Source organism: Erpetoichthys calabaricus, chromosome 1 (genome assembly GCF_900747795.2).
Source record: "Erpetoichthys calabaricus chromosome 1, fErpCal1.3, whole genome shotgun sequence".
NCBI classification, from domain to species: Eukaryota; Metazoa; Chordata; class Cladistia; order Polypteriformes; family Polypteridae; genus Erpetoichthys; species Erpetoichthys calabaricus.
Genome location: NC_041394.2, coordinates 114,789,208 through 114,807,498, shown reverse-complemented (window position 1 = coordinate 114,807,498; position 18,291 = coordinate 114,789,208). Strand labels below are relative to the sequence as shown.

At 36.9% G+C, this 18,291-nt stretch overlaps 2 protein-coding genes across 2 annotated transcripts in view; one reads left to right on the top strand and one right to left on the bottom strand.

The window, feature by feature from the left end:
- Positions 1-18,291, bottom strand: part of LOC114654698 (synapsin-3-like) — a 749,936-nt gene that overhangs the window by 116,995 nt on the left and 614,650 nt on the right. The window contains exon 8 of the mRNA XM_028805409.2: positions 15,524-15,666. Within this exon, the coding sequence (XP_028661242.2) occupies positions 15,524-15,666 (143 nt within the window). The remainder of the gene's footprint in view (positions 1-15,523; positions 15,667-18,291) is intronic.
- LOC114654705 (metalloproteinase inhibitor 3-like) overlaps positions 1-18,291 on the top strand; it is a 756,439-nt gene that overhangs the window by 483,427 nt on the left and 254,721 nt on the right. The window lies entirely within an intron of this gene.

The following is an 18,291-nucleotide window of genomic DNA, read 5'->3' as shown; positions in this document are numbered from 1 at the left end:
CAAGACGATAGTTTACACAGCACCAAGCTAACCTCATAGACAGAATGTGGAACCACTAAACCCCATTTAGTCCTTCTTAGAATTAGGTGTCACTCCAGTCTTTGAAGCATTCCCAGGTTTCTTTCTGTTTCTTGTGTTTTCCTTGTGTTTGTCTTCCATGTTGTGACTTCCTTTCTTGACTTTGATTTGTTTTGACCCTTGTGAATGTTGTTAATTTTCATGTTTTATACTGATTTGGAACTACAGCTCCACTTTCTACATTTGCCTACCTTCTAATTATAAATCCAACAATAAAGAGTCACTGTAGTTGACTTTCACAGGCTATCCTATTTTCTTTATGTCTAAAAGCTCTCACTTACAAACTCAATTCTAGAACAGTCCGTGTTATGCAGCTATTACATGTCACACCATATATTTGGCCATCCCTGTTGCCAATACTTTTGCTTGCCACTGAATGATGACAGCACCTACAATATATGACTGCGGCCTGCAAGTCATCCAAGCTATTAAGGGCAGCTGGAATGCCTGTTCCAAAGGACTGAATGAGTTTTATTTTACATAGCCTGGGAAACTAAGCACCTAGTGGAAGTCACAAAAACATAATCTGAGGCAGTCTCAGGTCAAAACTGAGAGCGTGACAATCTTTTGTCACAACTGAAATGCTAAGCAAAAACCAAAAACACTAATGTGAAGTGTCTGGTTACCTTATATTCCTTTCCATAAATAACTAGACTAAAGTCTTTTTGAACTGAATTATATCCAGATCTTGGATGTTGACTGTTATGTGATGTTTCCTTAAATAGTTGCCAAACAATGATATACCACACAACACAGCTGTCAATCATGTGGCTGGAAATCAACGCTGTTACCAACAACAATGGATGCTTCATGATGAGACAGGAAACAAAGCAGCACTGCAATGACATCACTGACAGAGCGATAAAAACAATAATATTGCTAAATACTACTTAAAAATATTGAACAATACACCAGCATTAATTCTTCAACCAAAAAGGATTATGCTACAAGCTGGACTGAGTTCTGTCAACTTAGCTTTTATGTTAATAAAATGATGCACTTGGTTGATCTGATCTGATTTTTTTGTTTGTTTTTTAACTTTTTCTGTTTTTTAAATACATCATCTTTTGCTGCTTGGTTCTTGTTTGCTTTTGCCTTCAGACTGATCTTTAATTGTTCAGTTCAGGCTTTTGAATTAGCTTTTAAACAATACTACTAGCAACATATGTGTCCATTCTTACTTGGACTTGTCTTCATTGCCTATTGTGTTCCTAATGCCCATAACCAATGTCTCTCCAACAAAATAAAGATACCAATACTAACAAATCTAAGGTTCTAACTTCTTAAATCAGTTCGTCATCTAGCCCAACTACAGGCATTCTCCAATTAATCACTCCACAGAAATGTTGATAAATAAGAACATTAATTAAATGAAAGGTGAGTAGTGTTGGTCCTGGGAACTGCAGTGGCCGCAGGTTTTTATTACAACCCAATTTCTTAACGAAAAGTCAATTACTGCTTAGGAAACACTTATTATTTAAGCAATATTTTTATGCCTTATTTTAATTGTCTTGCTTATTCAGATTCCCACCCTTAACTGATTATTTTAATCTTAAACAGCTGCATTCACTGTTTTTAACTGTCCTTTATTACCAATAAGATGCAAATGATAAAAGAACGAGCAGTTCTCAATGTACATTTTTAAATTTACACCTGTGTGGATTCAATGTGCACTATTTGGTTTAATAAAATATCTAGAAGGAAACTAAAGAGAAAGTGAAGAAGTGAAAATTACTCATTCATTTCAGGCTTAAAAGCATTTGAATGATGCACTGCAAAAATGCACATGCAAAAACTTGACGAAAAAAAACTTTAAATAGGAGCTTTTGCTTGTATTTAGCAAAAAAAAAAAATCTGCCAAAGGGGTAAGCAAATTTAACTTGACAAGATTTCTTAAAATAAGCTAAATAATCATAAACAGAAATTTTTGGATAAGTCAATAATTCTTAAAATAAGGAAAACCAGATTTAATATAATGAATTAAACACTTTTCACTTGGCTTATATTTAATTTTTTGCACTGTATCATTAGAAAAGAAAAAAATCTAAGATTTAAGAATGTCCTGAGATGGCAAAGTTAAAATACTAACAATGTGTTTCCATGAGCTTCATCATGAGCTATCTGCTTTAATAAAATATTTGGAGGGAAACTGAAGAGAAAGCACTCAAGCTCTGGAAAGGAAGAAAAATCTGTGATATATGAATGACCAGACATTGAAGAGTTAAAACACACCATGAAATTAAATAAAATCTGTTATTGGTTTCTAATTAAGCAACTAGATTGGAGCAAAAACCTGCAGCTACCCTCCAGGACCGATGTTGCTCACCACTGAATTAAGCAACAATCTTCTGTTTTATAGTCTTCTTATATTCCAATATACAGTTTTTGGGATGGTAGACTTAGTCCCACCAGTGCTACTCAGAAAACACACAGTGGCCACACACTAGACAAATTAGAGTCACTAATTAACCTTAATCTTCAGGATGAGAGAAGAAAATCCGCAAAGACATGGAAATAATGTGCAACACCACAAAGGCAATTCCTGGACTGACATTTGAACCTAGAACTCTGGTAATATAACACAATAACACAAAACAAAACATTATGTACAGTAGAACTACAGATGATGTACCACTTAATTTGTTCAGTTGTTTATGGATGGTTTATCACATATGACAGTTAAGCAGCCTTATTACCCGCAGGTAGAAACTGTGATTAATGGGTGTTAATAGTTCTTTAGTGCATGCCTGATGGGAGGAGGGAGAAATATATCTGTGCAGGGTGACTGGGCTCCTTTACAATTTGTTTTGCTCTTCCAAGAGAGCACTTGGAACAGTTAGCAAATAAGTCCTACAGAGGTGGTATCTGTGTGCCAGTGATGATCTGCACTGTTTTCATCACTCTCTGTAATGCTTTGCAGTCCTTAGTTAAATTGCTGCCATAGCAGCACACCATGCAGACTGTCAGGATGGACTCTACAGTACATTTGTAAATGTTGATGTGGGCTGGTGGAGATATTCGGGCCTTCCTCAGGTGTCTGAGAAATTAAAATTGCTGATGGGTCTTTTAGATGACTGCTGTAGTGTGTTCTGTCCATCAAAGATCATTGGTGATAGTAACCCCCAAAAATTAAAAATGGATTCTTTCCACAACCTTGCCCCAATGTAAATAGTGGTGTGATTTAACTGCTGCTTCCTGAAATCAATGATCATCTCCCAAATCCTAGTGACATTCAGAGAGAGGTTAATGTCTTGTCACCACTCTAACAGGAGCCTAATCTTCACTTGGTAGGCTGTCTCATTATTGTGATCATTATTGTGATGGTGGAATTGTCAGCAAATATTCTGATGATATTGGGGCTTTATTTACAGTCATGGGTGAAAAGAGGGTACAGCAGGGGTCTCAGTACACTGCCCTGTGGGGTGCTGGGGTTCAGGATCAGTGTAGATAAGGTGTGAGTACCAATCTGTACATGCTGGAGTCTGCTAGTCAGAATGTCCAAGATCAATTAATAATAATAATAATTCTTTGCATTTATATAGCACTTTTCTCACTACTCAAAGCGCTCAGCAATTGCAGGTTAAGGGCCTTGCTCAAGGGCCCAACAGAGCAGAGTCCCTATTGGCATTTACGGGATTCGAACCAGCAACCATCCTATTGCCAGTGCAGATCCCTAGCCTCAGAGCCACCACTCCGCCAGTTGTACAGGATGGCACTGTGACACAGGTGCAACATGTTGTATTTGAAATGTTTCAATAACAATCAAACTTTCCTGAAAAATTTCCTTAGATTTCAACAAAAAACAGTCCACTGGGTGTTTCATATGGACAGACATATTTGTCAATCGCAGTAGGTGCTTTTCAAATTACATAGGAATGAACATAAAAAAGAATGATTGAATTGAATAGTGATCTTCTCCTGAATGATGACACCTTGATTTGAATCTTTGAATGCCATCCTCATGTTTCTGTTGGGACAATGATTTCCTCTTATAACCTATATACTTGCTGGCAGTTTTAGTTGTAGATACTAAAATCGATTGGATTTGCATGAATGCAAGTGTCTAATCTGTGGGCTACAAGTTTGCTTATCTTGAATTTCTGTTTTGCAGCCAGTGGTAATGTAATAGGCATGGACAGAGACTGAGCATACAGTATATAGCAACTGCAAGCATATGAATGGCATTTTTCAAAGACCAGAATAAGAGACACTTTCTTTTTAAGTACAAAACTATTCTTGCATATATCCCCTTGTATTCTTTATTAATATAATCAGGAATTGCATATTCATAAGCACCTAAATAGTGCAGAGGCCTTGATTTGCCATTTGGTTATTAATAAAGGAACATTAGAAAAGTATCAGATTTCTATGCTATACTAATAATTTGACATTTTTAATATATGACATTTGTCTGCTTTCTCGATAGGTAGTCTTTCTTTTTGACATAAGCAGATAAGTAATGGGATGACACTGCTGTTAGCCAAGCTGTTCAGTCATGGGGCAGGGTAAAGTGAATAAAACAGGGATCTATCAATGTTTCTGCTATAGTATAAATATACTAAATCAAAAGTGTTAACCAAATTAAGCATGGAATTAAGAAGTAGTAGTAGTAGTATCTGCGAAATGATATCCTCCCATACATTATATGTGTAGTAGAAAGTGATTGTTATTTCTTCTAGTAAGGCTGATTGGATTTCTAGTCACGATGAGAAACTAGGCTGGACTGAACCAGATGTAGCACACAGATTGTGAACTAAGAGACCCCACTGATGTTGTTCCAAGATGTGAATAATGAAAGCATGACCATCACCCCCAAGGATCACTGAAAATGAAAAGGTACCCAGGAGAGTTTGAAGAGAAAATGTATGTAGTGGAACTGGGTTTCAGAGGTTTCGTCATGCCATAGTGTAGAAAGAATGGCATGTAAATTACAGAGGGAAAACTGTCACCTACAATATATCTAGTCTTATCTCTTATTACACACGCAAAACAAAGCAGTGTCCATTACACTCATTTTAAGCTGACACTTTTAATGGACTGTTTCATGCACATGGCCACTAAAAAAAAATTACAGGCTGGGGTGAAAAAGTAAAAACAGATGGCACACTGCTAAGTCATGTACACAGTGGTAATCAGGCTGGGGCCAGGTTCAGTTTTATTTATATCAGCCATATTTTTCACATACTATTACAAAACGCCTGAGGGATGGTGAAGCAAGTTCTTCATGATGTATAATAGAGACCACTTCCTAAAACAAACACTCCTTCTTCTACTACTAGTTTACAACTAATCCTTTCAACTTGACAAAAAGGTAAAGTTTTAGCCTGATGCTATTGTTTCCAGTGACTCCATCCCATAAATGCATGTGTTTATTTAGCAAAATGTATAGAATAAAATAGCAACTCCCAGTATGGAAGAAGGTAGAAAGAGCAGAAATATTTACTCAGGGAGATGGGAAGATTAAAAATGGAGGCTAATGCTGGTGGGATCTCATACTTTAAAAAGGTTGTGTACACTTGGGCGATTGTTAACTAAAATAAATGTTTAACCAATAATCAAGCCTGTTTAAGAATCAGATTATTACATCTTTGTGGAAACCTGGTAAAAGACAAAGTAGCAGAAGACAGAGCACTTGAAGTGATGGTGGGCAGATAAGTAGGATCTAGAAAAGTTAAGCTCAAGGAGTTCTGATTTTGAATTGTATGCAGAAGTTGGGAGACCACAGCACAATGATGCAACATCATTTTAGGTTTGCTGGTATTTCTAAATATGCCCCATATGAATGAATATGGGTGTGTGTGATTATATACTGTTATGGATTGGTGACCCATCCAGGGTGCATAGTAGGATAAGCTCTTTTCCTCACAACATTAACTGGATTAAGCTGGTTCAAAAATTATGAATGGATGCTGAGTTGTGGGAGGATGGAACTACAAAATTAGCAGCATGCTCGAGTTTAGTAAGCTAAAAAGAAATGGAGAGGTTGGAGCCTTTCCATCTTCATCTGCGTATTAAGTAATCCTGGTGTAGAATACACCTGCTGGCAACATTTATATGAAAGTCTGAGGCCTCCTGCCTCTAACTCCATCCTTCATTAGGCTTATTTAAAGTGTGTTTTAAATCCCTATGTTCAAGGATCACAAATGAAGCACTCGCAGGAAAACCGTGACGGGAGCCACTTTACGGAGTATAGAATTAACTGAATACACCATGAAATGTGCTGTACTCTATAGGACATTCTAATATTAGTTAAAAATTTTGTTACAATTGCATAATAATAAAAGTTTAAATATTTCAAACAACAGAAGAACTAAACAGGGACAAAATATATACAGTAACACCAAGTACTCTTTACCAAGAACATTTTAAAAAGCTATGAAATACCAACATTTTGATCATTAAGTGTGTTCATATTAAGGTGCTTTAAACAACAAAATATCATAGAAAAGCAAGATAAACCATGCAAAAACACTCTTTTAGCATACCTTTCATAAAAATGATTTAAAATTTTGTTTCTACCATTTACCAGTTTATTTTTCAGAATACAGATTGCAATATATGCTTTCTAATGCCCATTTAAAGGTACCCTGAGGAGTCATGTGTAAGTCATATTGATATTAATAGCTCTACCCCTCAATCCAAGGTACAGTGGAACCTTGGGTCACAAACGTCTCTGAACACGTACAAGTCGGGCTACGACCAAAATGTTTGCCAAACTTTGTCGACCACACACTCGGGTGACGAACAAGCTAGTTTCCCTTCTGGTCCATACGCGCCGGTGATTTACGCATGTGTTCAGTCTCTCGCTGTACAGTACATTGTTCTTGGTCAGACATGCATCACGCAGAGGGACTTTGTGGTATAGCAGGTCCACATCTCACGTCAAGAGGCAAGTTTTAAATAAATAATCACCACGCTTGCAGCTTAGCGAGGGGGTGTGGTGGTTGATTGCTACAGCAAAGAATGCACCGGGCTTGTTTTTAAAGAGACTGCTTCCAGCATTGTTTTAACCTCGTTGTATTTAATGAAGACTTTTTTCTATTGGATTTTAACCTTCACTTCACTTCTGTTTTTATGGGATCATTTATTTATTGAAGGATTCTGAAAGCACTGCACTTTATTTAATTTGGACTTTGTTTTTGATTGTTGTTTTGTTGATTTTAATAAAAGCACTTGGCACTTTTTGCACCATCCGATTGCTCCATTGTAGTGCCTCACTGTCGTGCTCATCGGTAACATTACTGACGGTGATGAGTTTAAGGGCTCCCAGAAGCGAGATGAGAGCATGAAGCGAACCCGCATCATCACAGACTTCCTCAAAACTGTAATCTCCTCTCCACCCAGTTCCTTCTCACTTCCTTCATGCCATTACTCGACTCATGCAAGGTTAGTTTTCTTGGTTGTTTATGGTTAGTTTTTGCATAAATTAAGGATTTTTCAAATGTTCATTTTTTTCCCTGTGTTTAAAACTCATTAAAAAAAATTAGTTTACAGCGAGCGGTTCGTAAGGCTGTAGCGTGAACTCTTGCAATGTTAGTTTTCTCTGTTCAAGGTTTTCTCAGTGTTATTCAATGTTTTTACATTTAGTTTACTATTACACTGTGCATTCTATGGTATAATTAACTATTTTTGTGCTTAAAAATCTTTAAAAAAATATATTTATATACAGCTCGTACTGTCCGGAACGGAATAATTGTATTTACATACAATCCTATGGGGGAAATTGCTTCGGTCACGACCAAATCGGGTTGTGACCAGAGTTTTGGAACGAATTACGGTCGTGACCTGAGGTTCCACTGTATTGGATTCATAAAAGCAGTGGTAATGTTTGTGATACAACGTTTGTTAGAATGAGAAATGTAATGCATTTTATTGCTACAAATTTTTGTGATTTGCCATCTTTTGGAATGACAGTGACAAAGTAACCAGATTGGCAAATAGCCTCTTATCATTTTATTAAGGTGGATTAAAAGTACATATTGTAGCTTACTGTATTTACCATTATTTAAACTGAAATAAGTGTTTACTAACAATAGTCTCTAACACTTCAAATCATTGATAGCTTATTCTTTAAATAGCTCCAGACTTTGAAATTATTAATTTGTGGGTTTAATAAAATATACACTAACAGTACAATATTAGAAAGTCAGTATGAGAAACTGTCTATGTTTTAAATTGAAGGATACTATATATGCAGTATATGAGGATATTCCCATTACAGAATGCTCCCAAAATGATGAATAATGAAATAACCTATGTTGCTTTTTGCAATTTTTTTGATTTTCATGTAATGGAAGAAATGTTTTGATGATCAGTTAGTTGTTTAAAAGATGAAAATATACTGTATTATTGATACACAAGTCTCTGAAGGTAATGCTGCTATGTGTGTGCCATATATTGAATACCAACTAACTACTTTGAAGGTATAGGGCAAAGTGTGCATTGCCCATTCTGCTAGGCTCTTAGTGGCAGAGAACACCTGTTAAGACAGCAGATTTAACAGGTATAAAGAAAACCATTTGTAGCCACATTGGCACTTCAGACTGAAAGCCTGAACCGCAACACTTTTTAGCCCTGTACTTGATCTGATAATAAATGTGTAAATCAGAGATCAGTGGACAGCTCTGCAGTGACTCTCAGTCAAAGGGGCTTGTAACCCCAAATTGAACTCTGGCTGAATGTGATGGACAAAATAACACACCTATAGGCTGCCATTAGATCTGTAACTAGAAGTGACCTTGATCCATTCACTAGGTTACACCTTCCTTCTGAGCTATAGCTACATCCATCTCTTTGGGAAATTGGAAGCTGATTATTCATTCTCTCTTTGAGGGAGCAAAAAGTTGACGATCTGTTCTCTTTGTGAGCTAAAAGCTGACAGGCTGCTCTCTTTGTTGTCAGATGAAACTCACTTTCTATGGAGAAATAAGCTCACAAACTGTCTATGGCCTGGAAGCTACTCTCCATACAGCCTTGGAGATGGACACCCTGAATTAGTTTTAAGGTCCACTCTTCCAGGCCAAGCTGTGTGGCAATGGCTGATCCTTGTCCGAGAAGACTGAAAAGCAGCATTATTTCAAGAAGGGAACTTATCTGGTAGAAAGAGTTCATGCTTTCCCCATTGAAGTTGCAGAAAGCACCGCAAAGAGCCTAACAGCGAGCTGAGATAGTCATTATCAAACCACACCATGGACAAAGGGCCATGTAGCAAAATCTAAGTGTGCATTTCTACACAAGAGTCCACCTTTTGAACAACAGCAAAACCAACGCACAATATTGAATACCATCGTTAAAGACTTGGTAATAAAACTGAAATTTAGATCAAACCAGCCCTCTTTCCGTGTCTATTTATTATAAACATAAGTTACATCCAATTTTTAAAGGAGTTATATTTATATACATAGGGATACACTAGAAAGTATATAAGAATGTATTTAGGATGTACATTTAATAACATTAATTCCCCAAACTTATGTTAGATGTTCACGGCTGTAATATATTAGTCACCTAGAGACCACCTTTCAAAGCTTTCCATCTCATTTTCTCATTCATAAATTGAGAGGTATTTGTGTACATGAGCACACCACCTTCTTCAGGACACTGACTGTATTATATTTCAGTGTTAAGTTTTATATGAACCATACATCAACAACAGTAGAAAGTCAACTGAAACAACAATCTTAGTTTTCAAATTTCACTGAAATATGAATTTACTAGATAAAATGTGGTAGAGTCTTTGATATAGGAGAAGCCTGGTTTGCAGCTGTTGCCTATTCATATTGTACAAACTGCTTCTGTATTATTCAATCCTTTTAAGAGACACTTGTTTTCATTCTAGTATTGAGAGTAAGCTAAACATTTGATAGGGTAAGTTTCATCTGCACAAAGAAAAAAAGAAAAAAAAACCTAGTTGTGACAGGGGTTCAACACCAGCTGCTCCAGTCTCATCTTTTCCACAACAACTGTTTTTGTGTTTCTGTGACTCCAAACTGCTTCCCTCACTAATCTTGTGAGCTTAGCACTGACAACTAACTTTCTACCCTTGGGGAAGGATCACCCTTTGAAGTCGACCACAGGCTTAATCCCTGTTGACCTCTACACTTGTAAAATAGAGCAGCAGCCATTTGGAATCTCCAGTGTTTCCCTGTGACCAGAGATCCAGCAGCATGCAGCTTTAAGCCAGTGTATTAGCTAGCCGTCGCACAAATCCATGTCATGCCACATCAGATGAGATTGTTTTACATTTCTCATCCTCTCTGCAATGCTCTAACAGCTCAGCAATCACTCCAGGATAACTCTGATCGATAAGCCACATCTTTGTGGTTTGTACAAAACTGCTGTCCCTTAAAAGAATGCTACCATTCATAATTTTACTTTGTGACCTCTCCTGCAGAATCTTTCCAAGCAGCATAGTGCCATAAATCAAGCCACACCTGGCATTATCACAAACACATGCCTTTGAGTTGAGGGAATTTCACTTGCCTGATCTCCGGAAAGTCTGAAAATGCTGGACCAGTAAACTGCTAGCATATCATACTAATTTATTCTACTTAAAACTAGAAAACCTGTTAGCTACTAAACAATTTGCAATTACAGTCAATTTTCTTTTGAGATATGGAAAAGGAAGATACCGAAATAAGAGTTGTACAAATTAATCATTTTTGTTCTGCAGCAAAAAAATACAAATACAAATTCTCCCTCAGGTCTCCCAAAACCATACAATTTTTATCAGTGAAATTACACTGTTTTCAGTGAAAATCAACATAACAAAAGAAGAGAGGACTGTACTCATTTGCTTGATGTTATAGAATACAACATAAAAAGGAAGACCACAGCAAGTTACTTTGTATTGCAATTGAAATTCCCAATTGTATCTCAGTTTTGATCTTTATTTTCTACCAGCTGTGCTACCCAGCCTTTCCTGTGAAAGTTTATAAGACAATGGGCATCAGTTATAGTGCTGTCAGGTAATCGGATATATCTGAAGTACTACATAACTAAATACTTTTATGTATACGATATTTGTAGTTTTTTTTTTTTTTTACAAAATGCTAATATTAACACTTTAAACCCTGAGGTTATGGGCTGAAATCCTGCTACTGACACTTTATAACAATAAGCAAGTCATTTCACCTGCCTGTAATTCAACTGAAAAAACAAATGTGGTAAGTTGCCTTGGATAAAGGTGTCAGTCAAATAATAAGTATTAATAATATTATTGGGTCACTGGAGCTGTTTACTCTTGAACATGCTATGCACAATTACACATGAGTAAAACACAGCTACTTTAGATCAATTTCTGTTTTTCCTAGCGACCCGGCTTTAGTTGATGGTAATTGCAAAACACAAGCTTACAAGAAAATGTATTCTTTTGAACTAAAAGGGGGAATAATGTGAAATCTAAGGATATATTATTACCATTATTACGTATATTTTTCACTTGTTTACATTGTTCATTTAAGTATTCCTTTTCCTGTTTTTTATCACTTGTATATTCTATTTTTTTTTCTTTGTCATAGCCTACATTAAAGTGCTAACACTTAATCATGTTTTACTTTTAACTTATAACAAACAGCAATGGCTTTGCTTGCTGCATATTTAGATGGTGTATGTAATGAATGTTTTTAGTTTTTGAGTCTTTCTGGGTGCTTGAAGTGGAAGAAAATAACTGCCAGTACTATACTATGGAGACTTCTTAAATGATCGCGGGCCCTATTTAAAGTCTATGCAGAGAAAGTATATGTAAAGAATATTTGGAGGTTAGGGGCAGCCCAGATTAGAGTAAAAAGATCCATATATAAATGTAAATGATTTCAGAGGGTGGCATGGGGTCCTCTTTCAATGTCCCTAGATCCATTCATCCATCCGTTATCCAACCCGCTATATCCTAACTACAGGGTCACAGGGGTCTGCTGGAGCCAATCCCAGCCAACACAGGGCGCAAAGCAGGTAGCAAACCCTGGGCAGGGCGCCAGCTCACCGCAGGGCACACACAGACACACACACACACACACACTAGGGACAATTTAGGATCGCCAATGCACCTAACCTGCATGTCTTTGGACGGTGGGAGGAAACCAGAGCACCCAGAGGAAACCCACGCAGACACGAGGAGAACATGCAAACTCCATGCAGGGAGGACCCAGGAAGCGAACCCAGGTCTCCTAACTGCGAGGGCAGCACTACCCACTGCACCACCGTGCCGCCCCATGTCCCTAGATGCGAATGTATATTACAATAGTGATCCTCGTGGGGAACCTGTTAAGTTTAAACTTTTGTAGTCTGCCCCCCTTGTCTTGGATCCAAGAACACTGATTCCACCTCTACTTCTCTTTCTCACTCCCTTCTAGTGAATCAACACCTAAGCTAACTACCACAGCAGCTGGCACCAGAACTCAAGGTTTACAATGCGTTTGCTAACCACTCAGCTTTGTATTCCCATTGAGATTTGCCAAACTTTCTTTTTCCATTCCACACCTCACTGTATACGCCAAACATGATGACATCTTTTTTTTCCTGTCCAGGACAATGCCTCTTTTTCAGTCATCCATCCACTCTCTGGTTAGTGGTGCTGTCAATTGCTTCTGCTGTGTTCTTTCTTAGTATAACGCCATGTCTAAGCACATCACAGGGCATATACATTAGCACAATATTAATGAATATCAACAAATAAAAAAAAAAACTTGATGGCTAATTAATTTTTTTATATAATGTTACCAAATTTCAATCAAATCAGTCAAAGCATTTTTTAGATTTTGTGGTATTTAGTTTTTCTATTGTGAGAGGTTACCTCTAAATATTAATATATCAAAATATACTTTCTTAGCAGATGCCTACTGCCCTAGATGTACAATTTAATATTTATATTCTACATTTTTGCAGCTTTAGTTCATACTTTTTCCGCAATGATCTTTTCCATATTGTGGTTTGAATTTGAGTAAAATCAAGTCATCCTTATATATAATTTGATAGTATCCGTATGTATGGTGTTCGTGTCAATACCCTGTATGTATGACGATGTATGGTGTTCGCGTCAATACCTTGACTCAATATCTGACGTGTGGTACAGAAAGTAGAGCTGCAGATGAGGATCTGAATGACTGAGAGGGGTGTCAGTCTGTATGAGATCAGTGAGGTTGTAAAGAGCTTTAAATTTTAAGAGCGGTATTTAGTATTGTATTCTGTAGTTAACAGGGAGCCAGTGAAGCTTAGACAGAATCGGTATAATATGGATTTAGGACAGCAGGTTATTATCCTGGCACACATTTCTGGGCACAATTTTGAGAAAAATACAAGTTTGTCATTAATTTACAACTCAATTCACACACACAAAAAAAATTACTTTAAGCTTGTATCACATTCATCCAAATATGACATATCTGACAAATGCCCAGTATTTGAGGCTGAACTGATTAAAATTTTACTTTATATAATGTAATGATGTGAGGGGTTGGCATTACCTAACAACTCATCAGTTTCCCATATATTCCATTGAATGTGAATGCAGGTCTTAAGTTAACCTAAAAGGCACAAGTTTTGTATTCTGGAGGAAAATTGAGGTACTCAGCTAAAATTGTGCACAAACACATGGTGCGAATGTAAATTCCGGGCCAGAATTTGAACCCAAATTCTGCAGCTGTTAGGAAAGACGGCTACCAGAGTGCATTGTAATGTTCTCCTTTGCAAGATTTAACAGCACTGTAAGAAAAAAAGGTAAGTGTGTGATTCTCCCAGGTGGCATCACTTGTTTCTTGAGACATCAATAGTAATGTGCCAAGGACAGACTAGTGGACACAAACAAGTTACTGTGCAAAAAAGAGGGAGTAGTGTGTTTATTCAAAACAATCAAAATTGCTGTGCAGTTCAACGACTTCAATAAATAATCCTCCATAGAACTAATGCACTTGTGGAGGTAAAACCAATAAATGAAAAATTAAAATCAATCAAAATCAGTATCGTTTCTGTAATCTTTCTTCTCATTTCCAGTGCCTCCCTCTTCCATCTCTTTTGCTCACTCCCCTTGGATTATCTGTGCAAACTCTAGACGTCAGCAAATGTAGTTCCTTCTCTAAATCTCGACCCAGTTACCTCAGCCCGTCACCATTGGGATGCTCAGAGTTGGCCTTCACTGCCACTTATCTACAGTCTAGATGGACTCCTGGATCTTTCAGGCTGTCCTTCTCCTACTATAGATCAATAGGATCACACCCTAGCCCCTGTAATGCTATTCCTCTTACTCTTTTGTTGGGCCACCTGACCACCTCATCTTCTATCAGATGCACTGAGACTCGATTTTCTTTCTTTCTTTCTTTCTTTCTTTCTTTCTTTCTTTCTTTCTTTCTTTCTTTCTTTCTTTCTTTCTTTCTTTCTTTCTCTCTCTCTCTCTCTCTCTCTCTCTCTCTCTCTCTCTCTCTCTCTCTCTCTCTCTCTCTCTCTCTCTCTCTCTCTCTCTCTCTCTCTCTCTCTCTCTTTCTTTCTGTCAAACTGAAACCTATGATGCAAGTAAGTGTAAGTTCATTACTTAAAGGGCAAACACGTTGTGCCTACATGGCTTTCTGCCCACTTGCACCTACCCCCACAAGTCTGAACCACTCTGTTTTTAACAACCTTCCACTGCCATGGACCAATGATGTGCTGCAGCACAGTCAGAAAATGCTTCAAAAGGTCAAAAATATTATCAGAAACAAATCATTAACAAAATTGCTATGCACAAAGTAATTATTTGCGTATTATCCCAAAACTAGAATAATGCGTCGCCATTCAGCAATGACATGCTGCAAGTATGTATGATCAAAAATATGCATCCTTGTTTCAATCAATACCGCCACAGTAATGAACAAATCTCACCAATATGGCATCATCAATGAAGCAAAACTTAATAGTAACAATTAGGAAAAAAATGAATATGGAATCAAATATTATTATGGTGTTCAAAATTGTGACAAGCATAGCAGAAAAAGCACTCAGAGAGCCAAGCTGACAGGCTTAACATAATGAACATACAGAGATAAAACACCATTAATCACAATGCTAGATTTTCACTAAAACATTATCCATTCTCATATCATTCTAAAAACCACTTAACCCAATTCAGGATCTTGGGGAGCTAGAGGCTGTTCCAGGAACATTAAAAAAAAAAGCAGGAAACAGTGCACGAGTCCATCAACTGGGTCACTTATACACACAATTACACTTGCATTCACGCAGGCCAGTTTACAGATGCCAGTTCCTCTGCATTTCTTTAAGGATTTGGGTGGAAAAATAGGCACCGGCAGAATGTGCAAACTGCACACAGGTGACTCTCAAGAGCAGTAGTAGAATCAAGGATGGAGTATCCATGAAGTTGCAGCACTAAAAAAGTGCCCGACCCACTATGTTTACAGCTAAAAGAAAAAAATAAATGTACAGCACATGAAAAACAATGTTAAGAAACCTATTTACTCACATGTAGGCTTTATAATTACTGCCAATTTTCTGGATCCTGATGTCATATTTGGAGTCTATATATGGCTCAGTGGTAGCATAGGTCTTTGCCAGGGCTACAACACTCGCAATATCTTGGAAATCATACTGGTTCTCCACCTTCACCTATCACAAAAGAAAGAAGAAAAGAAAAAAATGAGTTTGTTTTGATTAGCACTGTATCCTTGTGTCACACATTAAACGTATTTCTAAGTGGTCATGAAAATGCATACAAATTCATTTGAACCATGATATCATTTTATGTTCACACTGAACCTCACCCGTTGGATTATCATTATTGGTTATCAGTCATTTGAAGGCAAGATAACCCAGCCTTGTTCCACAGCACATGCTGTTTATATTTGCTAGGTGACTGACAGAAATCACCAAAATGGTAACGATCAGTGTGCTAATAAATGAACTAAAAAGTATGAAAACAAATCTAAGGAGGCTCTGTCACACATGCACTAAGACTACTTTTAATGCATATAGAAGGTTAACACAACAGTTAGTCTTACAAAGGTCAGTTGGAAGTGGTCTCCCTGATTTTACCTTCCACTCTGTAATTTTGAAACACATTTTTAAAACTTTTTATGTGGTTGACATCTTTTTATTACTATTACTGTTCTGCCATACAAATCAAAAGTGAATATTTAATGATATTTCAATATTCTACAGAATGGTAAACAAAAATAATTAAACATTTTAATTCAACTGAATAACCACCAAATTTACAGTGCAAGCTTTTATTTATGTAGCTCTTTTCCCCATGGAGGCTGACAGCATATGGCATCAACATCACCCCAAGGGATATTGCCCACCAACATTACAGGATTTGCTGTATTCACTGTCTTAAAGGTTCAGAACAATTACGCAGTCTGGTCAGCTTGCATAGATTCCAGGGCTGGGAAAACAGTACCATTTCCTTGTTAAGATGAACACTTTAAAGGACATGTATAAGATATTTTGGGCCAGCAAACCAAGCCACAAGTAGTGGTTTAATGATCGAATTCACACCTCAAGGCTCTCCATTCATTCTCCTCCTCTAACTTACTATGATTGTGTGTATGTCCCTTAAACCTTTTCTTCTCCAAAAATACCTGTATGTAGGTTATTACAATCCGTCACAATCTTGTAAGTCAACAAAGATAATGGTATTTCCCAAATATACAGAACAGTAGTGTATAAACTTTTTCAATTCAGTGAACTGTGAAAGTGCCTGTGCAGTGTGGATGAAGGTTGATGTCCAGCTTCACATATGTGTTTATCTAGGTAAGTGACTTAAAATATAATAGATATGTGATGTAATAAAAAATTACATAAAGTACGAAAGTACATTATTATTCAATGCAAATAATGAACTTCAGCATACAGAACACTTGTTTATAGTTTATTATGTAGTTTCCCTTCTAGTTAATCAAATAATCTTTCTGGCAGCATATTAGTTCATTCATAAATCCACCAATTATCAAACCTGTATACTCCAGTTCATGGTAATGGTGGCTAAAGCTTAAGCATATGGGGTGTAAAATGTGTGTTAACTTTAAACTGTATGTTCTGTTTGTTAATGTAGCCCATCACAAATTTCATTCTGCCAATAGCATGTCCTCTTATCACTCAATCAAGGGAGTCACCCATTTTCCTAAAATGTAGAGTGATACGAGATACAAAGGAGAATTACACCCTGGGGTGGCACAAAAGTGAGTCACATACAGTAACACCGATTGAGAAAATACACTGAAAACAGGCCAAGATTGGGCGTCAAAGTTACAGTACATCACAACAAAAAGCAGCACAGAAAATTTGAAAACTTTACTCCCTAGAGCATTACACCCATTCTTATTCACAACTTGCCTACACTGAAGCCGTTCAAACAGAAACGTACCATTTGGCATACTATAGTGAAGAGTGTATGTAAAGTGTATATAACTACAAATTTCAAAAGAAGAGTAAGTGTGCCTGTCTGTAACTGTGTTTTCCTCATGAAATTTGATGCAAATAAATTCCTAAATATTCCAGAAGTAGATCTGGAGCATTGTATCTTTATTAAAGCTGAAATGCCCTGTTGCTTAATATGCCTCACTCCATCTGATAGGGTTTTGAACTTTGTGACCTGCAGGTTTCCACAGTAGTCCTGCTACTTAGTCACCAAACTGTTATGAGATGACGATAGCTTACTTACTGTATGTCCCATACACTTTCACTTTCCCATAACACGTGTACATATTTTTTCGTAATATCTTATTTTATACCTTATTAAACTTTATAAAAGTATAAAAATTTCAGACATAGCTTCTAATTTATTGATAGTTGCATTCTGTACTAACTTAGATTTGTAATTCCTTTTCCCAATCTATTGAAACAGAAGGAGCTAACAATTTGTTCTTTGCTTGATTCCAGAAATTATTTTGTGTCAAAGTTGTGGATGGCACACATTGGCACAGTTGTCATTGCTGCAGCCTCTCCAAAACTCTGTTAATATCCTGCTTGTTACAAGTTTGAGCATTTTTTCTATGAGGATCCAGTGGTAGGATGAGTATTCTTGTCACAGCTTTAACTGTTTCACATAGAGGTCTTTTCTTGGTTCTTTCTGATTTGTTTCTTTAATTATGTTATTTTGGTAATCTCTCATTATTTCAACTCACAGTAAAAAAAAAAAACAAAAACGAAAAGTTGATTAGGGTTGTAATGAGTACAACATCCTAGGTTTGAATCTCTTTGTGGGCTCTTCCTCTCTTTATGACCTCCCTC